General features: G+C 37.2%; 1 protein-coding gene across 2 annotated transcripts; it reads left to right on the forward strand.

Annotated features, from left to right (window-relative positions):
* The first annotated feature begins 460 nt into the window (after nucleotides 1–460).
* AGGF1 (angiogenic factor with G-patch and FHA domains 1) lies at nucleotides 461–24,924 on the forward strand. Of its 2 annotated transcripts, none has more exons than XM_071425236.1 (14): nucleotides 461–931; nucleotides 1,931–2,027; nucleotides 2,475–2,680; nucleotides 3,389–3,535; nucleotides 5,764–5,952; nucleotides 10,127–10,196; nucleotides 16,617–16,728; nucleotides 17,985–18,036; nucleotides 19,996–20,097; nucleotides 20,443–20,608; nucleotides 20,852–20,934; nucleotides 21,940–22,067; nucleotides 22,908–23,007; nucleotides 23,827–24,924. In XM_071425236.1, the coding sequence occupies exons 1-14, from the start codon at nucleotides 752–754 to the stop codon at nucleotides 24,025–24,027; spliced, it is 1,833 nt and encodes a 610-aa protein (XP_071281337.1). In that variant the 5' UTR covers nucleotides 461–751; the 3' UTR covers nucleotides 24,028–24,924. The 2 variants fall into 2 exon arrangements, with proteins under 2 accessions (XP_071281337.1, XP_071281336.1); XM_071425235.1 differs by lacking the exon at nucleotides 10,127–10,196 and adding an exon at nucleotides 14,708–15,059 and having other exon boundaries at nucleotides 514–931.
* Nucleotides 24,925–25,210: the final 286 nt, after the last annotated feature.

Genomic DNA, 25,210 nt, shown 5'->3' on the forward strand with positions numbered 1-25,210 from the left:
CAAGAAACATCCCCCTCCCCACTCTAAAACAAACAAACGCACACAAAAAAACCCTCAAACAAAAATGTGCCCTACTTTTGCATGAAAGCACACGCTAGAATTACTTTTCATTTTCTTATGTGATGCAGCTGGAACCCTGGGGCCCACCACCAGCAGCAAGCTCTGCCTGACACGACCAAGCCTAGGTGATGGTGGAGCTCAGTAACAGACTTCGAGCACGTCCGGCGCCGAGACCACCCCGCCTTTGGGCGTTGCTGCTCATCCTTCATCTTGTTCCCGACGCTACCGCCGTAAACGGGCGGCACGGCCCGCCCCAGCTCCCGGTGTCGGCCCAGTCCCCGGGAGCCCCCGCTCCGCCTGCCCCGCCCCCGCCCTCGCCACGCCCCCGCCCCGCCCCCGGCCCCGGCCCCGGCCCTGGCCCCGCCCCCGCTCCGGCCCCAGCCCCGCCCCCGGCCCCGCCGCAGCCCTTTCCCGTGCGCACGCGCACTACCGCGCGCGCCGCTTCCGGCTGCTCCCCGCGTTTCCGGGCCCCGCGCCGCTTTCCCGCCCCCGCCCCACGGACGGACCCTCGTGCGCCGCGCGGGACAGCTCTCGGTGCGGCGGCGGCGCGCGCCCTGCGCCGCTTCCTGCCCTCGCGCCCGGCGGGCGCCATGGCCATGGCCGGGGCCGGCGGGCGGAGCCGCGCGGGCGCTGCGGGGCGGGCGGAGGGCGGGCGCTGAGCTGCGGCACAGGGGCGAGCGGGCCGGCGACCATGGCCTCCCCGCCGGGCGCCGAGAGCCGAGCGGACCCGGGCGAGCAGGAGGCGGTGGCGGCGTTGCAGGCCGAACTGGGCGCGTGCCGTGAGCAACTGGAGCGGGCGCGGCGGCGGCTGCGGCGCGCCCAACGCCTGTACCGGCGGGAGCGGGAGAGCGGCGAGGCGCTCAGGAGGCAGGTAGGGCCCCGCGCCCCGGATACCGCGGCCTCCGACCCTTCCGCCCCCCGGCCGGGAGCCGCTCGGCATGCGCTCCGCTTGTCCCCTCCTCCCGATGTGCCCGTTCCACAGGGTTCCTCAGCTCCCGGAGCTCGCCGGGCTCTCCTGGCCTGCGAGGGGCAGAGCAGGTTTGAGGTCTCGAGTCAGAGCTTGGTGGTGAGAATGGTAACACCTTCTCTACCACAGGGTTAGATTTGCAGTCAGAAGGAAAAATTACATGTATCAGAGGAAAAGAAGTTTATTGGACGAAGTGTTAGGTAAAGGAAGAATGGCAAGGCGTCTCTGTGAATGCTTTTGGCAAAAAAGGGAAGTTTAGGGGAGTCCTCTCTGCGGTGTACAGCTTCCTTGTGAGGGGAGGCAGCCGGGCAGCACTGATCTCCTCTCTGGCAGGACCCAAGGGAACGGCCTCAAGTTGTGTCAGGGGCATTTTAGATTGGATATTGGAAAAAAGTTCTTGGCACAGGGGATGCTTGGGCAATGGAAGAGGTCCCGCAGAGAAGCAGTCGCAGCACTAAGCCTGCCAGAGCTCAAGGAGCGTTTGGACAATGCTCTCAGGCACATGGTGTGATTCTTGGGGTGTCCTGTGCAGGGCCGAGAGTTGGACTCGGTGATCCTCGTGGTTTCCTTCTAGTTCAGAACATTCTGTGCTTTGTAAATGCCACAGTCATCACTACAGGACAGTGATCGTTGCTTGAAATCCAAGTTTACAGGGAGGGCATTTAGGAATAACCTCGGTTAAGTTTCTGTGCTCCTTTGTGAGCAGAAATTATGTGTTTCTTCATGCCAGCCATTCAAGTACAAAATTGTCTCCTGCCAAACAAAATCACTTGAAACACCTGTGATGCCATTATGTTTTGTTTGAATTACAGAATGCGAAATAGGCTGACTCTCTTTTCTGAGATGGCAGACCACTAAAATTGATGGCAGTATTGTGTTTTTAACATGCAATTTTTCTTTCAGGTAGAAGAACTCACTAAAGAAATCCATAATAGAAAGGAGAAGGATACGTCTAGTGTAGAAGTACAGACAGAGGACTGTGCTGCATGGTCACAAGCAGGTAGAGAGGGTGGTGACTGTTTAACTAGGGATATAGAACAGTATCTTAGTTTGAAAATGTTGTAATATAGAATACATTTCGGGTCTATATCCTTTGCTGAATTAAATTCCTTAACCTGACATTATCTTTCAGACCTTTTGGTATTCATTCAAGGCATTAATTCAGGATAAAATGTAGCGTGAAGTAGCAGAATTCATGCCATTGTAATTTGTTACGTAGTAATCTCATGTTGCAAGCATACATGCTTTACCAATTTTTGAAGTATATGAAAACAAGACATAGGATTGGAGTAAATACAGAGTAGAGGCACTACCTAATATTTGATTTTCGTTAGACTACTTAATTGTATAAATTTCCAGTTTAAGATTTAGCATCCTTAAACTGCATTAGTAAAATACTCCCTTGCTAATTTATGCAACTTCAACTTTTCTTTCTCTTCCCCAACAGATTATTACTACTATGAAAATTATTACAATCACACTGATACTCAAGATTGTGCATCTGAGCTACCAGTGCAGCACAGTCATGAGAGTGAAGGCACTGAGCATAACTCCACAGAGGAATCGGAGGCAGGTGTTAATATTGTGCTGAGGAAGGATAGCACCAGAGCTATTGAAGGTGGAGAAGAGGAAAATTTCGTCCAGAATTCACAGGTTTTTGGACTGTCTGGAGTTTTATCAGTTTTGAAATCAGTATTCTGTTAATATTCCATCTAAAAGATGTGCTTGCGGTCCTGAGAGCTTTATACAAAATGATTTTTTGTGATGGTCTAGTGCTGATAATTCCCTTGTACTTCAAAACTAGTTCTTTTTGTAGTATGTTCCAGGTGGAGCACCCTCTTAGATTTGTGTCTTGGAATTTGAGAGATCTTGTGAAAAGGCATATATATCCTGCATAGCCTGGAAGCGAGATCTTTTTTTCAGCATAGTATGTCCAATATGTCCATGCTGATTTTCTTAAATAGTGCTTTTTGTTTTTTCTTCCATTGACGTAAGGAAGCAAGATATAAGGAGAAGAACATTGGTGGTGGAGTTTCTTTGTTTATTTTGTGGTGGGTTGGTTTTCTTCCCTGATCTTCAGCCTTCTCTTAGGTCACTCAGTTTACTGAGTTTGTGCATCGAGCATCTGAAATGGAATAGATGTCAGAAATCTGTCTTAGGGATGCTCTGAAAGATATTTCTTGTGTGTATATTTGGTGTGAGTCACTTTTGAGTAAAGCTGGAGAAAAATGAAAGACACAGGCTGAAGTCTTGGTCCTTGTTAAATAAGTAGGAGTTTTCCAGTAAACCACAGCCAGATTTTTGCCTTCTGAAACAGTCCAGATTCACAGACCACTTATCTTTCTTGCTTTCTGTTATCAGGAGAAAGAAGAAACTTCAGCACCAGAAGGTTCTTTGGCAGAGAGCTTGAGAGCTGCTGCAGAAGCTGCTGTTTCACAAACTGGATTTATATATGATGAAAATACAGGATTGTATTATGACCATAGCACTGGATTCTACTACAATTCAGTAAGGATCATTTCCTAAATCCTTGGAATATTTTGTCTATCACAAAAGTTTTGTTAGTAAAAGTTGATATGAGCAAAGAACTAAAATCCAAGCTGATCTTATGTTTTGTAAAACAGGTTACTGAAAATGAATAGTTAAAAGTTTGTTAATTAGTTTATTAATTATTTCAGTCAAATTAAAGATAGCAGGCTAAGATACAAGTTTAGATTTTAATTCTGTTTTTGATGTCTCATAGGTCTCTAAGTTACTTGGAATTGTACAGATTATATGCTATAAAGTTGATCTGTAACTCTTTCAAACCTAAAAGCTTGAGCTTAAAGATGTCTTGTTTAGAAAAAAAAACATATTTCTGAAGTCAGTTCTCCACAGTGAAAAGAGTCTTGGGAGAAAATACACAAAATGTTTGTGCTTTTACTTGAGTACTGTTACCAACTAGTTTGATTCTACAGGAAAAGAAGACACTTCTTTTAGAAATGTTAGAAGAAGATTAGATGATGGGTTAGAAATTCTTAATGGTTACTTTTTGATGTTTGTTTTTATATAGCTTTTGCAAAGGTTTTCTTTTTGTCTTCTGAGGTGTGTTTGTATATGTATACAGATCTGTGGATAGATATGTATACACTGTACTGCACTGAGAACAGAGAGTTTGTTTGCTGTGTTATATTCAACTCGACTGTAGAAAATGAATCAGGTAGGCAACTCTGTTCAGGATGCTTCTGGACTTCGTTTTTAAGGTCTTAAAGGATACCATTGGTTTTGACATTGTTTGTGGATCTCGTTATACATAAATGTTTGGGGCTATAGATTACAGTTTATGGTAAAATTATCCAAATTATCCAAAAGAATATCTTTTCTTGGTACATAAGTGTTCTGAATTACAGGAAGTGTTCTTGCATTGGGTTTGCTGGCAAAGTTCTGATGATGGGGCCGGGGTGCAGAGATAATCTCTCTGAGAAGAAGGCCAGGGGCTGCCTGGACATGGCTGGTCCCACTGCAGGGCACAGCACGGCCATCAGAGAAGCTGGTGGTGCCTCTCTGAAACCAGTGTAAGAAGGGGCATAACTGTGCACAGTGGAGTCTGTATGGGGGGTGAGTGTGAAAAATAACCCTGTGAACACCAGGGGCAAAGAAGAAGGAGCAGGAGGAGGTTCTCCAAGCACCAGAGCAGACCATGCAGAAACTACTCATACTACAGTCCATGGAGGATCCCACACAGAAGCAGCTCCTTATGATGCCTTCTTTGGCTACCTAAACACAGAGACCAGACAAAATCAAGGGAATAAGCAGTTACATTTATTGAAGGGCCTTTAGGTACATTTAGGGCAGCCAAAGCCCCCCTAGAGGCTACGCCCAAAAAATGGACAACAGGTCATGGGTTTTTATATTTATATAAGTTTGGTCCATTTGCATTTTTGGGGTTAATCTTCCATTTACACTTTCAGATAATGAAGTCATTTACCCCAAGTCTGCTTCCACCCACAGCTCACTTTTGTTTACATTTCTTAATTCCCAGGCCTGGAGAGGAATTGTTTTGTCTGGCCAAAATGGGAAAGCAGTAGCTAACACTCTATAAGGAGTTTGGAGTTAGACACTAATAAACTGCAGGATTACAAATACATGAAAAATATAAAAGCTAAAATCCTAAGGCATCACTTAGGGGACTGGAGAGCCCATGCCAGAGCTCAGAGCACATCTCCCTGGTAGGAGCTTCCCTGGTAGGAACTGTGGCCTGTGGAGGACCCATGCTTGAGCAGTTCTTGAAGATCCCATGCTGGGCAGGGGAGAAGCAGCAGCAGAGAGAGACTTTCATTAACTGATCTCAGCCCCTCTACTCCTCATTTCCCTGCACCGCTCAAGTGGGAGAAGACAGGGAGAGGAGCTGGGAATGAAGTAGTACCATTGAGCTTGTGAAAAAAAAAATGGAAGAGATGTTTTAATTTAATCCTTATCATCCAGCTGTATTTTAGCTATTTCCAAGTCAAATCTGGCTTGCCCATGATAGTGACTTTCATCTTGACTCATGAGCTTTCCATCTTATTTTCTTTACCAGTCTTGTTGAGGAGGAGAGTGGACAGAGTGGTTGGATGGGCATCTGGTAGCCATCCAGGATCAAGCCACCACAGTTCTTTCATTTTATCAAAACTCAAATATGGTTCTTTATTAATTAGATGCTTCTTTGAACAGTATTTTTATTGATGTGATAACATTGTTCTTCATTTCTTATAAAGGAAAACCAACTGTATTATGACCCAGCAACTGGAATTTATTACTACTGTGATGTGGAAAGCGGCCGATACCAGTTTCATTCACGAGTGGATCTGCAGTCTTACCAGGCCTCTGGTACTAAGCATACCAAGGATAAAAAGGGGAAAAAGAAGAGAAAAGAACCAGACTGGATTGCTGCAGATGAGTATAAGGTAACCTCAGAACGGATAGACAGAAAATGCAAAATCTATTGGGTTTTTTGTCTATGATGCAATTTACAGACTGTGGGGCTTGGTTTTATGCAGAGAATGTATGCTTTATTTTTTAAACTATTTAAACATACTAAAACTATATACAGCAGGTTGCTAACGTGTAGTTAGTGTTCAAATAACTTTCCCATTGAGTGATTAAGAATTAAACTTTTAACTTGGATCCCCTCACTTTTTCAAGTTTTTTTAAATACTACCCTACTGTAAAGGAGTCTAAAATTGAGTGTTTTGAATAGCAGGTACACTACAATGAATTCAGTGTTTTGTGGGCTGGATTTACATCAGAATGTAAATCCAATGTCTTGGGTTTGGGATTTTGGCTTATGATTTGGTGTTGGTTTTTATGTGTGGTTGGATTTTTTCAGATTCACATTATGAACAAAAAAACCTTAAATTTTGAAAATACACTCATACACAATCCTTTCTCTGTGACTGCATTCCAGAGTGCAGTCCATTGCCATTTTACTGTATCTCTGCTATCATTTGGGATTGGTGTTTTTGAAGTTCTTTTTCTTTCTTTGCATATTATGTTCTCCTATTGATACTTGCTCACTGCATTTTCATTGTCATAAGTGTGTGGATAAGCTGTACATCTTAATAAATGCCCATTGTAATTAATACGTATTTTAAATTACAAAATTTTTCTGAGTGCTAAGAAAGCATACCATTTCTTGAAAAACATTACTGACTCCTAAACACCAAGAAGTACTAACACAGCTATTAAACCTCAGGAAGCATTTCTGTTACGAACACTCTTACTGATGTTGAATTCTATTCTGTCAATTTGTTTTATTACTTTAAGATAAAATGGAATATATTGATTTCTCCAGTTTGAATTCTCTTTGGTTTGCATTCTTCAAAGCTATTGCTTTAACCATTACATGACTTCATTATATAGGCCTCAGACATGCAGATTGGTTAAAACCTGAAATAATTACATTACTGTCCAGATATCCATACGTAATAGTCATATAATATCAGTGCACAGTTAAAAATTTTAATCAAGAGTGAGGTCATCTGAAAGACTTGAAAATGGAAACTATTTACATTAAGAAAAAGTGTAAATAGGTTACATGTATAGTGGTTGTTGACTGATTGTTTATAAACAAATTGTGGCTAATGCAGGAATTTCTGCTTCTTGAGGAAATCTCAAGTGAACCTTTCCATTTGGAAAGCTTGATCTGGGTACTTACAAACACTAAGCATAACGATTCTTTAGACTTAAGAGAACAGAGCTATTGCAGTGGAAGTGCAGTTTTACCAGCACCCAGGTTCACAGCCTGCTCTGTGCAAATGCTGAATTAGCATTCTGCCACTCTCAAAAGGCATTGGTCAATACAGAACTTTATCCATCATGTGTCAGGAAAGAATCACGAAAAGCTCATGGGAATAAGTCTTTATCATAAACTGATTAATAGGTCCCTTAAATTTAATTCTGTGATGAACTGTTACCTAAACCAACAAGAGTGTTTATAAAAGTTTTAAGCCATGTATAGCTCTGACCTATCAAATAATGTTGACTACTTTTTAGACTCCCATCATAGTCTGCTTCTGTAATCTCATTATACTAGAAATAGAGGTTTGTCTTAAGCTTATTTTATACCAATATTTTTGTTTAGTCTTGTTAGCAGATCTTTTCTGTGAGACTTCCACAGTCACAAGGTAGGAGGTAAACATCCATTTTTTTCTAGTCTGTTTTATTAATGGAGAACTGAGTACTTTGCTTTATTTGTGAATTAATTAGTTTCACCAAAAAGGTAACAGGGAAATCATTTAAAGTATACTGTAGTGCACAGATCTTTTCTTCTGTGAACAGGGAGTGAAGGCCTATGTCAAAGAAGTAATTGTGGTCTTTTTTTATTTTTTTAAACAAAAACAGGGAGAATACAAAGTGAAACATAGGACACTCTCAATTTTAAACTTCAAAAATAAAATAATGCCTTTTTATTAGTGCACTTCTTCGTAAATGCACTGCTGGATTTAGAAGAAAAACTTACAGATACAGTTTACATAGCTGAGTTAAAACATTTCATTCTTGTACTGTTATTAATCACTTAAAAATTCCATGTTACATTAATATAAAAGATTAAGATTTTCTAGAATAAAAGACAGTATTTTTCTGTTACAAAATTGGAAAATTAGTTTATAAGCTGCACAGTCAAGTGCATAGATGCATGGTGTTTTTTGGCAGTATTATTATTGTCCAGTTTAGTCTTGTATTGGCAAAGGCACTAATTCATTCATGGTAGAATAAAACTAAAAACATCTGGTTTTAAACAGGACTTCGTAGTTGAAGCATTGTATATTGAAATGCTTTTCTCCAAACATACTGCCCAGCCTTCTCCCTTTTCTTTCCCTGAATGCTGTTTAAATTATTCAGGTTATTACAATGCTTTTGAAGACTAGTACATCATTACTGCTTTTCCCAATTCATTATTAAATTGTGCTGCTAGCCTGAAAACTGGTCCCAACATTGCCTCATTTCTTGACCAAAGTAGGTTTTACTTGCCTTTCTACAGGTAGGAGGAGGATTTGGTTTAATGCCTGGGCTATAGACCACTAGTGTTAAGAAAACAGGGTGTCCTTCTGGAACAGGTCATTCACCCCATGAACTTTATAATTCTTGGTTGAAGCTGAGGTGGTTTATAAGAATATCCATTCTTATTCTTTATAAGAATATCCATTCCCCTTAAGGCAGGGGAAGACAGCAGTACTTACAGAACTCTTTTTCAGTTAAAGGAATAAATGTGAACAAATATTTATAGATATTTATAATTACTTAGAAATTGTCAAATACAAGAAATAAGGAAATTTAGCAGTTATGTGTGTAGATTATCAAGCATATATGTCTAGGTAGATGGTATTAGTAAGCAATGATGTTTACCAAAATTGCGTGTGATTTTTTGAATGACTTAATATAAACCAAAGTGCCTTTTTTGTTTTAAAAACTATTGTAACTGGAACAATCCATTAACTTTGTTTCTGGTCACAGAAGGGTTTTTTGTTGTGGTTTAATTTCTAGCTATTGTGAGGAAATTCATGTACTCAGCTATCTTACATACAGTATTTATTTGTAAGTGGGAAACTAGGATACTTAACCCTACAGAAATAGGCGTTAATTGTTTTTTGACAAGTGAGTTGTCAAAAAATATTGTAGCATTCTTAAAAAAAATCCAATATAATTCTGAGATTGCAAAGGATAAAATTAATATGTTAAAATATTATTGCATTTTTTAAGAGGTGAATAACCTTTTGAAAAACAAGAAAATACTCATAAATGTTGGCTAATATGAAAGTAATTCTAATTGTAAAAAACAGCAGAGTGGAAAATCGTGTGCTTACTATCACCTGGGAAATGTTCCTAATTCATACAAGAACTTTCCTTAAAGACATCCTTGCTTTTCAGTCACAAACTGAAACTGTATTGCAAATAGTTTTCTTTTGACTTGTGAAACAAAGTATGCTATCTCTACTTCCTTGTTTTTAACTGACAGTCAGGATTTTTTTGCCAGGATGAAGTGCTGGCCTCTGTGCAGTTCATAAAAAAGCATTGGTAGAATACCTTGAAACTTTTAGACATGCAGTTGACTTCTAGTATCTTTTTGAAGGGATAGGTCAGAAAAAAGGTGGGACAAGAAACATGGTATTTTCTTCTGTACAAGAAAAACCTTTAAATAACTAAATTTGGAAAAGTTGAAAAATTTTTTAAAAGGTGACATAAGTGATAATAGGATCCCTGGCCCAGTATCAAGATCCAGGGCTTCCACGTAGTTTGGAGAATAGACTGTGTGCAGTAGTGATCCTGCAGTTCTACTTGCTGCATTTGGGCTGTTAGAAGTACATAGCAAAATTTAGAAGGAAGTTCTGACACGTGCCATTTTTTCCATAATTTTTTTTTTTTTAATTTTCAAGCTACCACCTACTAAATTTTATTTCAGTGTGGTACTTAAAATTAACTTCTACCATGTTCTTTTCCATTATAGATTCATCATAGCTACATCTGTAGGAGAGGCAAGGTGGTTTTAGCAGTGTTTCCCATACAACTCTTGAAGCAGTGACTTTTTACTTTTTTTATCACATGTAGTTTACTTTTTGCTGATATTCATCCCATCTTTAGGTACGTCAGTTGACAGAAACCATGGCTAATCTGAAGATTTCTTCTTTTGGATTGGCAGCTTCTGGTAAAGGTAGAGTTGAGACAACAAACACACATTAGTCCATGGATGTTTACCTTTAACCTTGATATTTTTGTTGAAGAAAAAAGAATATCTAGTAATTGATGTTTGGATACCTTTTTTTCCTAAAGGAATTAATAAATCTTTTAAAGCTATTTAATCAAAATTCATTCACCTGGAAAGTAGCTTTCAAATAGATTTTAAATACTTTGTAAGTAACATCTGAAGAAAACTTTGATGGCATTCTAGAATATTTGGGAAGAGAAGTATTTAGCATCCCTGTATAACATAAATCAACTGGACTAAAGAAACTCCTCATTCTTTAGGTACTGTTATTTAATTCAGAGCTGTCCACCACCAGTGTATAAAATGGCTCCAATAGGCTGTAGGAAGAGGATTTTTTTTCTGACATTTAATTAGATTTTTTGCACTGGAAAATTGAGTATTGTGTAGAGTGGATAAGAGTAACTAAAGTACTTGCGGAATGATTTTAGCACATGAAACCTTAGTCATTTGAGTGGAAGAGCTGTTTTTAAGTGTTTGAAACTACTTCTTTAGTAAAATACTGAATTTCAGATTAATTTCATATTGAGGGTGTCAATGCTAAAGGCGTACTATTCAGTCCTGTAGAAGAGTGCTGAGAACAAATGAATCTGCTAAATCACCTACTGAACTTCTAGCAGACCAAAAAACAGGCTACACATTTGAGAAAAGTTGTATCTGTCTATATTTCTCTGCTTTGTATAAAATAAATTTAGAAAAAAAAAAAATTTAAACAGTGCAGTTCTTAGAATTGAGCCAATTATGCTCACAATAATAAGTTCCCATGTATGGGGATGCTGAAGAATTGCATGAACATGCATGGTGGTCAGCCATAGTACAGAAAAATTGAAGTGTTGAAAGACAAAATGTCTTGCTCTGTAACAGTAAAGCAAAATGTATAGTTAAATGCTTAAAATACTTTGAAATTTTCATTAAAAACAGTTCAATGACAATGATAATATATATTTTCTAAGTGGGACAGTCTGTACTTCAACAGGTCATTGTAAAAGTTTGTGGCATATTTTCTGTAATGTAAAACAATCAGTTCCAGTCACATAGGCATTATTTGTTATTCTTATAAGATCAGTCCTAATAGGATACATAAATATCCTGATTTCAAAGTACTTTTGGCTGACTTTGTCAGGGATGCAGAAATATGAACCAACTCAACTCTGTAGTTAAAAAATAGTTCATTATCTGTCAGATTGATTGCACCTTTCCGCTTCAGTTTAGTGAGAAAAATCCCAGAGATCATGTGGTAATACCCAGTAGATATAAAGTTTTTCAAATCTGGATCACATTGAGTCTATCCATGTCTAACTCATGACTGTTGGTGTCAGTCTAGATGTATTGGGCAAGGTGACAATGAAAAAATGTATGTGTATGAGAAAATATCATGGTGTAAAAAATGGTTAAAATCAGCATCTGCTTGCATACTTTGTGTCTTGTGGAGTGAGTTTGGGATGAAGAGTTAGATAGTCATTGAGAAATCAAGTACATTGCTAGAATTTACTGCATTTTTCATGGTACACTAGTACCCTGAAATACTAGACTAGTATTTACCAAATTTTGTGCTTACTGCCAGTTCCTGGTTTTTAAGTGATGACTCTACAGAGGCAAGGCATTAGGTGCTGTTTGCCTAGTTAGACTTTATTACATGCTACACATGTTCTGTGTTAGTACGGGTAGTTTATTTTTTTAACGGGTAGTCAGCCATGGTTACTCCAGTCAGCAGCTGAGTTCCAGACAGCTGCTCACTCACTCCACCAGCAGCAGGACTGGGAAGAGCATTGGAAGGACAGGAGTAAGAAAACCTGTGGATTGAGATATAGCCACATGCGCAAACAAAAGAAAAGGCAAGAAATTAATTCACTGTTTCCCTGCCCGGGCAGGCATCCCCAGGAATGCAGGGCTCCAGCACAGGTAATAGTGACAAAGGCCAAAGTCTCAACATCCCTCCTGCTTCCTTGTCCCTCCCCCAGCATTTATTGGTAAGCATGATGCCATATGGTGTGGGATACCCTGTGGACAGCTGGGATCAACTATATAGGTTGTGTCTTGCTTCCATCTCCTTGTGCGCTCCCAGCCTCCTTGCTGGTGGAGTGGTGCAAGAAGAGGCCTTGGTTTGTGTAAGCGCTGCTCAGCAATAAACTAGAAACAAATCTCTGCATTATCAGCCACATCTTCAATACAAATCCAAAGCACAGCCCTGCACTAGGCACGGTGAATGAAATTAGCTTTACCCCAGCCGAAACCAGTACATAGTCACACACAATGGAAGAGCATTTCTGCAACACAAGATTGTGTCAAATGCTATAAGGTTCATTCATTATCCATATGCTTAATGTTTATACATCTGCACTTTGTCCAGATGTGCATTTTAATACAGATCCATGAAATCACGAAGTGCTCAAAATGCATATTCCATTTTAAAATTCTTTATTTCATACATGGTTTTCAAATGTAAAGACTGCATTTTTATCAGTACTTGACTATTTAGTTTATTTGCTTTCTTAACAGTTGAATGCAGCAATTGTGAAAAAATAGAGAAGCTGCTGAGAAGAGGCTTAATGGTCATATTGGCAAAATCATAGAATGAATGTATGTGTGGAATCCTTGGTCTGTTTATAAGACTGTTTTTAAAAATTCCTGTTTTGAACACAGAACCAAGAGTCTTTTTAGTAGCCAGGCTTTGAAACAGCACCTTTTTACTTTCTAGTTTAAAATATCTGAAATTATGCCAAAAATCAAAGAATGTCATGGGGTTCACTGTGGAGTTGAGTGGTTAGAGCCTCATACTTGGGCATCAGTGCATCACAGTCATGTCTTGTTTCACCTTGCTTGTGATTTGAGCAGATGGTGTAGCTTCTTTGTTTTCAGATTACATTAGTACCCTGAGCTACTTTATTAGATTACTCTGTAATAGAAGTAATATGTTTTAGAGTGCAGAACACCTTAGTATGTTTGGTATCAATATAATACCCGTACCAAACATAAATATAGACAGACATACTGAAAAATATAACTCATAAAAGGAAAAATCAGATTTTCAAAAAATATTTCTAATGGAATTAATGTGTTTGACATGTCTAAACTGTGTAGGCTTATTTAGGGCAAGACTACTACTTTTTTGTTTAAAATAAACAACATTAGACAGTGACCTTCCTGTCCTGTTCCTTTCTATTCAAGAACTTAAGGAGTTCAGGGAGGAGGGCAAGTGCATTATAGAGAAACCCTGAACAAACCAATAGTCTTTCAGTTAAAGCATAAAAGCATTGGTTTTACCTGAGAACCTGCTGTCTTACTGAAGGTGTTTCAAATGTACACTCTCCTAACCAATAGCTGAGAGGAATTCTTGTGTTTGTCAGTCTGTAGCACTGATGCATTTTAACAATTCTGAAAGTGCTTTAACTTCCATTATATTAATATTCACATTATTTCACTTATCTTGAAATGGAAACACATGGAAGGTGGTCAAGGATGTATTTTTTACCCGTTGTATTGCAATATTTGATACAATTCAAGGCAATTGAATGCATTTACTCTGAACTCAAAGTGGCACATAATTTAATCTGAGATTTTATTTATCTTTTAAAGATACTTCTGTTCTTCTTTCTCTATTGTCTATTTGTTTTCCTTTTATTTTTTTAACATAGTTGTCAAGCTACTAGATTGAGAATTACATTTTTAAGGTACTCTGGCAAAATTAATATGAAACTTCAGGTTTCTCCGTTAAAAAATGTTGTTGTTTTTTTTTTTCTGATGATGAAATAAGTGGAAGTGGAAAAACCTGTAATGATCCAATCTGTCTGATATTCAGTAGAGAAATTGAGAAACTTTTGGCAGTAGAAAATGGATTTTTAGTATAACTATTTCGCATAGCATAAGTTAAGCTTGCACTCTCTGTCTGCTGTCTTGATTAAAGGCTCTGTTAAAGATGTGGTTTTGAAAGGAGGAAGAACAGGTCTATAGTTAAAGCATGAGTGAGCATTCCAGATACTCTAGACTCTGGTAATAAAAAAGAAGAAAAAACAGCAGGAAGATACAATGAAGATCTGTTAAAGACCTTCTAAGCAAGTTGCAAGAATTGAATAAGAGAGGGACAGAAGTGAGTGTCATAAAAGCAAAATAGGAAAATATTCAGAGTGATGTTGTACAAGTTTGAAAATGAGGACAAGATTCTAAAGTTTCTAAACATTTCTAAAGTGTGAGAAAAGAGTGACGTTTAGAAGAGGAGTAAGTGAAGTTTAGAAGAGGAGGGCAGTCACACTTTCCCAAATAGAAGATGGTCTCAGTCACATCCAACAGGATGTGAAAATATTTTCACTGAAATGTAAAAGTTCTCCTGACTGCATGTGTGAAATAAACTATTTCTTAATCGTTCTAAAAATAATTCTTCCTAAGTGAAGAAGTTACTTCCAGGCTATTCTTTAGAAAAATTCAATCTGTAAAGACTGTAACATTGTATAACTCCCCTCCAGGATTTGGACACAGAAGAGCAGAAATCATCTAACAGTCTGAATTGCTTTTCCACCACCGAGCAAGTAAGTTCTACTGAAGAAGATGAGTCTCCAAATATAAGAAAGAAGACTAAAATGGACATAAAACCACTAAACAGTCTAACAGCCAAAGAATCCATTTCTACAGATGGTATAAATTCACATTCGCACAAAAGTACACCAGATGCTGCAGCGTGTACAGATGACAGTAGAACAGCAGACACAGAGAGTGAACTAGAAGAAGGTGAAATTACAGATTCTGAGTGTGAAACCTACAGTGAGGAGGAATTAACAAGTGAAGAAACTGGTGATTCAGAATACTCAGAAAATGAAGGTGAATTATTGTGGATTATATATGGTATTACTGTACTTTTCCAGAAGCCTGTTAAAAAAAACAGTTTGTATAATTTGAAAAATATATAAAAGTATGTGACTTGGGGTGTTTTGAAAACGTGCTATATGTTACCAGCATTTCTTTCCCTCTCATCACTTGTACAAAAGTAAATAGTAGTTTCTATAAAAGCTGTTACTGATGTAACGTCTGTGCTTGTGTAAAAACCTCAGGGATTCCAAAAATTTTGTTTGATTGGGAAAGTGAAAGGAGAAAAGAAACTCTAAATCTTGCTAAAATAGGGGTTCTAGACAGTAATTTACAGTAATTCTGTGTATTGACTCTCTCAAATTAATATACAGTATTTTTTATACTGTTTGTAAACCATCATGTGCAATTGAATGCAAGATCAGTCTACTGTGGTGAAAAGCAGTGTGGAGTAGTCAGTACTAGTTGAAATCCTATTTTGTTATATTCCAGTGGCAAATTGTGAGAAATGGATATAGACAGGAAACCTGTATATTGTTTTATAACAAAGTGTTGTACTAGGTCCTTAAAAAACCAAAACAAAAAGTAAAGGTAACCTGTGAAAGGCTTGATGCAGCCAGTTGGAACTCTGTATGTGCAAAGGACATTCCAAATCACAGAATTAAATACAACCCATAGAAAACTGTATTGTAGCCTGTGCCCTGCTCACAGTTTATTGTCAGTTTGTTTCTTATGTTTTCATTACTTTACTTAACTACTCAGATTGTGGCTGATTAATGCTAACCAAAATGTGCTTGCTACCATCAGGCTTTCAGACTAAATTGTCTTTTCTTAATATCCAATTTGGCAGTATTGCTGAAGTAATAAAAACTGGGGACAGTTTCTCTTCCCCTAGTACCTTTTAAGGTAGTGTCTTCTTATCTATGTCTGCTCCTAGCTGAGATCATTGGAGATTGTTTTACAGATGTACATCCAAGTACAGAATTCATGCAGCTGTCAGAATATAGTATCTTAATATAATCATCAGGCAAAAAAGCATATGCATCTGTAGGTTCTAGCTATTATTTTTTCTTATCCATGTTGATGAACAGCACTCCTAAGAGAAAAAAAAACAGTAAAAATGCATTTGACATAGAAATTGTCAGATACAAAGTTTGATATGCAGTAGGTCTGTGATGTGGTGAACAAAAAGGTGCTGCCTTTTCTCAAAGTAAAATTGTTTTCTAATCTGTAACAATTAATGATCCATAAATTTATAGTATACTTTATATATAGTAAATTTTGTAAATGTATATATATTTTACTGCTGTAACTAAAGAGTTGTCCACATGTAAACCAGAATTAGGAAAATATTTGTAATACTTTGGTGTGCACTCAGCCTTTGAAACCACAATCTCATCAAAGTTTTCTCTCAGATGTTGTTACATATTTCTTTTAATGAAAGTTGTATATTATTCAGCCAGCTAAAGGCTGAATGTTTTTCAGTTTTTTGAAAACTATAGACTATAAAGTTAAAATTGAAACGTGTTGGTAGTAATGGTGGTGGTGATTTTTTTTCCTATATAATTATAGATGAAGAAAAGATCTGGCCTCCTTGTATCAGAGTAATTGTAATAAGATCACCAGTTCTACAGACTGGGTCACTTTATATTATCACTGCTGTGAAACCTGCTACAATTGGAAGGTAAGACTGAATTAATTTTTTTACATCTATATCTCAAACTACCTCTCTTTAAAAGCTGTGAAAAGCACTTAGGATTGCTTGTCTCTACTCCTCATGCTTGTCTCCCTAGCCTGTAGCAGTTGTGAGGAACTCTGAGTTTGGTTAGGAACCAAATCAGTTGTGAGGAACTCTGAGTCCACAGTAAGAAATGGAAATCAGGTCACATAACATGTCATCATGATAATGTAACAGCATACACACTTAATGCAGCTCAGCACACCTGAATAGTTAGTGATAACTTGATGTTGTGACTGAGTTCCAGTGGCAGAACAGCTGCAAGCCCTTCTTTGAAAACTTGTTTCCTAGAAAGTAAGTAAATGTTGTCCCAGGCCACTGAAGTACTTTTTTTTCAGAAATGGAAGAATGCCCTTCAGAAATCCAGGATCACTAGACTTCCTCACACCTTCAAATTTCAGTAGGGTTTGTTCATTGGCTTTGGATGATAAGCTGGTTTGTGCTAGACTGTATGCATTCTTACAGTTCTAAACCTGGTTTGTTCAGTGTGGATGATGAATTTAATGATGATGTAAAGCTTTCTTCCATGCTTACTTGAAAACCTTACCCTGGAAAAGCTGTTTCTGTCTAATGCTGATAGACATGTTTTGATTTGCTCTTAAAGGTTGAGTCATGTATGTGAAGATCAACAGACAGCTCTGCTTTGAATTTGCATATAGGTCTTTTACTAGCTGCCTTGCTTCTTAATCCCTTAGTATAAGAATGTAATACACAAATCCCTTCTTCCTACTACTGCACTGTTTTGACAACAAAAAATGCAAATAAACCAAAACTCACCCTGTTGTAGAGATTACTCTTTGTTTACTTGTATTACCTGCCTAATGCGACCAAGAGTTCAGCTTCACCATGGAACACGGACACCAAGATGCACTAAAGAGCCTGAAGGATGCAGAGTTCAGAGTGTTAAAGGCATCGCATGACAGTTCAGATAGAAATATCAGTTTTATAAATAAGAATTTATTGGTACTCTTTGATCATTTATAATCATCTGCTTTATATCATTTATACAAATGGCAGAAGGGACCTAAAGCAAGTCTTTACATTGTGTATACAGCAACACAATACTTTCTATCTGTAAAAAATTCCTAATAGCTTTGAAGAGAAATAGAATACTACAGTTCAACTGAAATATACCTTTCATGAGCCACTTAAAACACCTACTTATACTTTGTTGTGATTTGTATATCAACTTGCCTTTCCAGAGAAAAAGATGTTGGACACACACTTCAGATTCCTGAAGTTGGAGTCAGTAAGGTAACTCTTGTTCATGTCTGCTGAAAGGTAGATCAGAAGATATAAATGTATGAATGAAGGTTTAGATTTTATGGCTTTAAATTTGGAACATTGTGTTAATCTTTTGAAAGAACTTTCGGAATGAGATATGGGTTTAGCCAGACTTGAATTTAGAAAAAATGAAAACATACAGTATTTTACTGAATGGGAACTTAACGCGATCAACAGTGTGTTTTCAAAAGCTTTGAGTCTTTAATTTTGTAGTTATTGAACTTGAGAACAAATCCTGTTAAGTACTAATGATATATAAAATTTTGATGCTAGATAGTAAGAATTTCTTTACCAAGTAATGCAATCCTTGCAGTTACGCTCAGAGCAAAGGGGTTTCTTTTATTTTCTTTCAAGCAACTGTGGAAATTATGTAGAGAGAGTTTGAAAAATTAACAGAATTCCTTTCAATGGTAGATTGAATAGAAATTTTTGTTATAAATTCTGTGCTCTATACAGCACTCCTAATAAAATAAAACTGTAGATTGACAAAGTTGTGTCATCCAAGCAAAAAGTTTGTTAAAAAAAAAATCTATAAATGCAAGTATCTCATGAAACACACTTGACTGTTTCTACTTTAAATGATAGTTTTCATTAATCAGTTGCTATATTTCATACAGAAAAATTTCCGGAGTAAATATTTCCCTGCTATTAATAACTTTTTAAGGCATGTGTTTGAAACTGGGCAAATAAAGAAACCAAAAGACTTTTATTTTTCTGTAATGTTACCATTTTAGTACTTTACAGGTACTGACAGTTTATATAAGAAGTTACTTCACTTTTTAGATAAGGAGTCAAAGGTGAAAAGATAAATTACATATCTGCAGAAATAAAAAGTTATGTACTAGTTGTTTTCCTCACTGTTCTTACTTTTTAGCTGTGATCAACTTTGGTGTTTGCTTTTCTTGAGTGGAAAGTGAGATTTTAAAAAATGCTACACCTTGCAGATTTGACCCCTTTAGAAGTTTTAGTTCTATTCAGCAAAGCAGAAGTAGAAAATGAAATGTCTATTGAATGAGCTAGAGTCAGTCTGCATCATTATGGGAGTGTTGCATGTAGTAAGAAATGCTAGCCAATCTTCAATTTTTATTTTTTCTTAACTGAAAACAGCAACTACAATTGCTTTAAATTGTCAATTTTGAAACACTCACTTTTCAACAGCCACTTCTCTAGACTTACTGCTTTTACTGAAAGTTCTAGTGGGTTGGAGAAGTTGATACTTGGGTTTGTTCAGTGGCCTTTTTTGGAGGTAGTACATGTCTTTATGAATTTGGCTAGGAGTTGCACTTTTTCTGGTCTGTGGGAGCAATACCTATACAGAACTGCAACAAGACAAAAAAAAAACAAAACAAAACAAAAAAACCCACCATATTATTAGTCTCAATATCAGAAAGGAGATAAAAGAAACAGCAGAAGATTGGTACTGATTGTGTCCTAAGTATTAAGATGCAGGAGAAGGTGAGTTATATGAAAGTTACAAAAGCATGGTATTTAGGGAGTTATTTCAGATATGAAAGACCAAGTAAATGGAAGCAGTGCTTCCATTTTTAAATGCCAGTGCTCTAAAATACTTTAAGAGGAAAAAGCCTGTTATTTAGAAGAACAGTTAAGAAGGCTATATTACCGAATCTTACAGTTACTTTAAGTAAAGCATACTTGCCACGTTGGAAGAATGTAGTTGTCCAGTAATGAATCAGCTTATGAACAAAGTCATTACGTTAACTGTATACATTAGTTCATACTGTTGTGGCCCATTCATTTACCTTTCATAAGAATGAAATCATAAAATATGAAAACTTTATTAACGTGGAGCACCAGAGCCGCTCATTTTAAAGGTTTCAAAATATATTCTGAAATCTTACTGTAAAATAACATTTAAATTGTTAAGTATTCACTTAACAAGAACGTTTAACTTAGGCTTCTATTTGTCAGTTTCATGCAGAAGTGTATTTTGACCACGATTTGCAAAATTATGTTCTTGTGGATCAAGGCAGTCAGAATGGAACAGTTGTTAATGGAAATCAGATTCTCCAGGTGAGTACCTCCTGTTTTAGTGCTCTTTATATTGCAGAAAACTAATCTTGTGGTCATTTTAAATGTTTTATGGCAAATCACTTACAATGCCATTGTATGTCTTCTTTCATACATTACTGCGTGCCTTGGTTCCCTTCTGATTTTAGCCACTTGGAGTACTTAATGTTTGCTAGGAAAAATCCGCTATGGTTACAGTCACTAGAGTGAAATATCCACTGTAATTAAACAGTTGCCTACATTTGTGAGAGCAAACTGAACTGCTGAGTTGTAAGTAGTGTGCATGAAATAGAGTTCGTGTCCTTCATGAGTTTTAAATTTGCCTGCTAAAACTTTTGTTTGCTGTAGCCTAAAACAAAGTGTGATCCCTACATCCTGGAGCATGGAGATGAGGTGAAGATTGGCGAAACTGTGCTTTCTTTTCATATTCACCCCGGCAGTGATACTTGTGATGGATGTGAACCAGGACAAGTTAGAGCACATCTTCGCCTGGACAAGAAAAAAGAGTCTTCTGGTTAGTAATATCATCACAGGATACATATTTTATTATGGCTGTTTACTTTATAAAAATAAATTCGTTCCGTTTTCATATAGTTTTCTTGTCAGCTTGTAATAGTTGTACATAATGATGTATTTTCTTCTTGGTATATGTGTCTATGTATAATAATGTCAGAACAAAAATTCTCTCCTTTGTCTTATAATTCAGAACATTGTTACCTTAGTAATTGCAAATTCAATCCTATGTTCTTCCTTTTAGTTTGTCCAGCACTTAGCAAAGAAGAGAGAGAGCTAGTCAGAAGAAAAGCATTAAAACAAATACGGGTAAAATACGGTTTACAGGTGAGTTTACAGTAGAAGTTGATTAAGTTTTTGTAATCTTGTGGTTCTTTTAAGTACTTTGTGATTCCTATTTTAAGCCATAGACTTTGTTGAATAAGGGAGGTTTTCAAATGCCCTTAAACTTATCCTTGTTTGTCTTTTGTACCCTGAATAAGTATTTTTTACAAACCTCTACAAAGAAAGATGATGATAAGAGGACAGGAAAGTTCCATTGAAAATTGAAGATCCTTTCAAAGTGTACAAGATTCCTAATCCTTTGGAAGTTAAGATTTTGCAAGATACTTCGTTTTTATGTCTGTAGACTAAGTTTTCACTGAGTTGCAGTCCTGTCTTTCATTTGGAAAGAAAACACAATGAGCAACTGAAAAAATTATGGAAGGGAATGGGAATTTTTTCAGGTTTTTAAGTCCATAGGAGAACAGAAACATGAACATACAGGCAATATAATATATGTATTCAAATTACTTCTGTTGTAGAGATAATTTTAACATGCTGTTGCTTCCAGCATTTGTACTGAGTATTCATGTAGAAAACAAAATGCCATCATTTCTATGAAATTCTTCAGATACCAAAATAATACTGATACAGAATCCATAAACATACTTAATTCTGTCATTTATTCTGAAAAAAAAGTAGTTGCTGAGGAACAGGCTAAATGGTTATATAAAAAGCCAATGTGATGTGCACATGATTTTCTGCTTAATATGGAGAGATTGACTCTTCGTACCAAGAGAAGAGTCAAAAGAATCTGTTATTTTATTTACAGCTTCTGAGAAATTACTGAATTTGGCAATGTTACGTGATGATGGCAGTAATGTGGTTTCCAAGGTATGCTTGTAAGCTAAGAAAATACTAAGTGAGGACTGCAGATTTTGTTGCAAGATTTAGAATTCCTAAAAAAGGCTGAAGCTCCCATACTTTTGGAGGGAAAAAGGGAAGTTAACAAAAACAAAGAATTTAAACCCCACTCTCTTTGTCTTGATGCAATTAAATCTGCTTGGAAAGAACACAGAATATGAAGACAACAAGGCAGTGAAAAATCCAAAGTACAAAGACAGAGCAGGAAAACGCAGAGAGACCGTTGGAAGTGAAGGAACCTTCCAGAGAGATGATAGTTCAGCTTCTGTTCATATGTAAGTTGTGGGTGGGGGAAAGTATCCTCCATGTTCTTCTCTTGTGAATCTTTAAAAAAATCATAATGAAATAAGTACCAATTTGTTACTAGGCTGCAGTTTGTTAAATTACAGATAACCTGTATATATTGTGTTAGGAGAGCTAGAAAATTTTAAGTTTTTCACACTTCCCATTTCACGTTCTTTTATATATTAACTCATCACCTTCCATATAAAAATATATGGAAGGACTTGAGGATGGCGGTAAGGACACTTACATCTCAAAAATGTAAAGAACTCCCCAGCTGCATTAGTGACATCTTCAATAGTGTCTGTTTTTCAAGTGGTTCAGTTTTTATTTTTCCTATTCAGTTCCAGTAATAGTGCACATGCAGATTTTTCACCTGCAGCTTCTCTCACTGTCAATATCCAGCCACTCACAGGAGATGTGTTTACATACCTCTCAAATGACACTTGATGTTCCTTCAGTTGTTACATTGCCTCTGTAGCTGTAGTTGGGGTTTTTTTTAAGAAGCATGAACTTGTAGGTGCATGATAATTAATAAAAGGAAGCGTGAGATGATAAATAGGTGCAGGAGGATGATTTGGCAGCGATACCACTTTTTCCATATTGTAATCCATACCCTCCTAACCGTGATGTATCTTTTAACTCCTAAAGCAAACAAGTAGTTCAGGAGGTTTTAGAAAGCTGATATTGACCTGAGGCTTGTTCTTCTATAGAGCTCTTGATGGACTGATTCCTGATTTCTATATGTATGCACATTTCTGTTTTTCAGTATTTGAAAGCATACTCTTTTATATTAACTCTTGCTTATCAGTTATCTTAAACTTTCTTCAAAGTGAAATCAGCAACAGCAACAAAGGACATAAAATGTTGGAGAAGATGGGATGGAAGAAGGGGGAAGGTCTGGGAAAGGATGGTGGTGGCATGAAGGATCCGGTAGGTCTTTCTGGTTTTCACTTGAGACAAAAATAATAGGAATGTATTTGTAGAGAAAAGTATATAATTCTATGCCACTATTCACTTGAAACTTATAAAAAGCCTGGTTAAGAAAGAATAATCTCAGTAGGACTAACCTCAAATTCTTTTTTCTTTGACTAATGGGATATTTTGAAATTTTTCAGTAGTGTTGTCCCTTCCTACACTGTGTTCATTAGGAAAGTAAGCAAAGGAAGACAGACAGTTTCTAGCCATTGAATTAGTAATCTCATATTTGTATACAAAGTCTGGAGGAAAATTGGAATAATTTGTGATGTGATTTGAAGATCAGTTTAGGGTGGAATTCTTTCTCAGAGGCTGACGTAGCACAAAAATCAAGCTAGATGATGGGCATTGAGAGAGGAAAAGCTGGCAGAAGTCACTGTAGCCAGGAAGTTGTGGGCCTCTGTGGCAACCATGTTAGCCCCATTTTTGTCACCAGAGATGTGTTGTCTTTTGGCAGTAGTGCTACTCAGAGCCACACCATACCCTGTGTTGTCAAACTAGCCAGCACAGGGATCATATGCTGCTCACTTGGTGAGGTGTATAATAGTTATTTTTGTGGCATTTTGGGATATTATTCAGGACTCTACATCATAGTTCCAGAAGTGGTGATGTGACACATCATTTTCATGGTACTGTTCATGTATGATCTAGGTGTTTAGAACATAAAAGAGAAGTGCTTGGGGAGAGGGGGTGGCATGTGTATTAGAAAACCAGAATTTGTAGTATTTAGAATACCTAACTTGCAATTACAATAATATTTCATGTATTTGACAGATCCAACTGGAGTTACATCAGAAGCATGCAGGTTTAGGTACTAGGAGACCAGCCTCAATTGAAGATGTTCAGCTTGTCCAGAGCAAGAATAAAAAGAACTGGGATAAAGCAAGAGAGAGGTTTGCTGAAAACTTCCAAGACCCTAAATCACAAAGGGATACAGCTAAGAGTACACTTTGGGTTAGAGGGACTGTAGACTGAACTATCTAGTCCCACAGCAAGGTAATTCCTGAGTATAAATAGTTGGGAGAGAATTTATTTTTATTCTTTTTGCTTTTGCTAAAGCAGGAGTTTGGTTATATGTAAAATACAGTTGTGGAAAACCTTATTCAAGATTAACTCTGTTCTGTTAACTGGTTTTCTGTAGTCTTCATGCTTTTATACACATTTTTAATACGATATGAATGGAGTTTAGAGGGATATTCAAATTTAAGTACTTGAAAATTATTTTCATCAGAAACAGGAATCTTCCATTGTTTTTACACTTCACAGAAAGTTACGCAAAACATCTGTTACACTTAAATATGATACCTTTACACTTGAACAGTGGTTTAAAATCAAGATGAAAAAATAAATTCCCCAGATCCCTAGTAAAAAAAGTACCATATTGCTGTTTCTTCATGTTTGTCATGATGTGCTCAACAAGAGGCACACCACTCTTAAATTCACACAGTTCAGTACTAGCTACATGTCTCAGCAGACATTTGGCAAAGGAAAAGGGGGAAAAGGCTTGTTTTTAAATGATTCATCATTACTGTTCAAAAATACCATACTCCATGAAATAAACTACCAGCATTAGTGAAGAAAACAATGTTCAGAGACAGCTTGTAGCAAAATTTTCTTCTGTGAAGAACTTGTTTGAGATTTGTTTAGTAAATCTGTATCATGCCTTTAAAAGAGGAGGTTTGTTTAGAAAACTGCTGTCTGTTTGTATTTATTAACTTCTTTTTCTGATACATCCATTGCTGGCAATGGAGTTTATGCCAGAAAAAAACAACACAAATAACTGATTTTTGATGGGGAAGGATTTCCAAACTGAAGCTAAAAGATTGGTGTTTATTGAATGTTCCTAAACACAATAAATCATTGTCAATTTAAGCAGTGTGCTTCTTCAAACTGTCTTTGGGATGGGAATGCTCTTCTAAAATGAGTAAAACTTAATCCCACTTTGTTCAAGTTGAAGTTCTGATACTTGTCCAAGGAAAACATCGTAGTCTCACCATCCTACCAGATCATGCACACAACTGTGAAGCACTGTGGAGTAAAAGCAGAACAAGTTACCAGCCATTTGTCTTAATCTAGACACATACAGTATGAAGCAAAATGTCCAGTCTATTATTTAAATCATGAAACTTGCCCAAGTTTACAAAGCAAAGCATACCTT

The sequence above is a fragment of the Agelaius tricolor genome, unplaced genomic scaffold (genome assembly GCF_023055355.1).
Source record: "Agelaius tricolor isolate 1412-34295 unplaced genomic scaffold, bAgeTri1.0.p SCAF_4, whole genome shotgun sequence".
Taxonomy (NCBI): Eukaryota; Metazoa; Chordata; class Aves; order Passeriformes; family Icteridae; genus Agelaius; species Agelaius tricolor.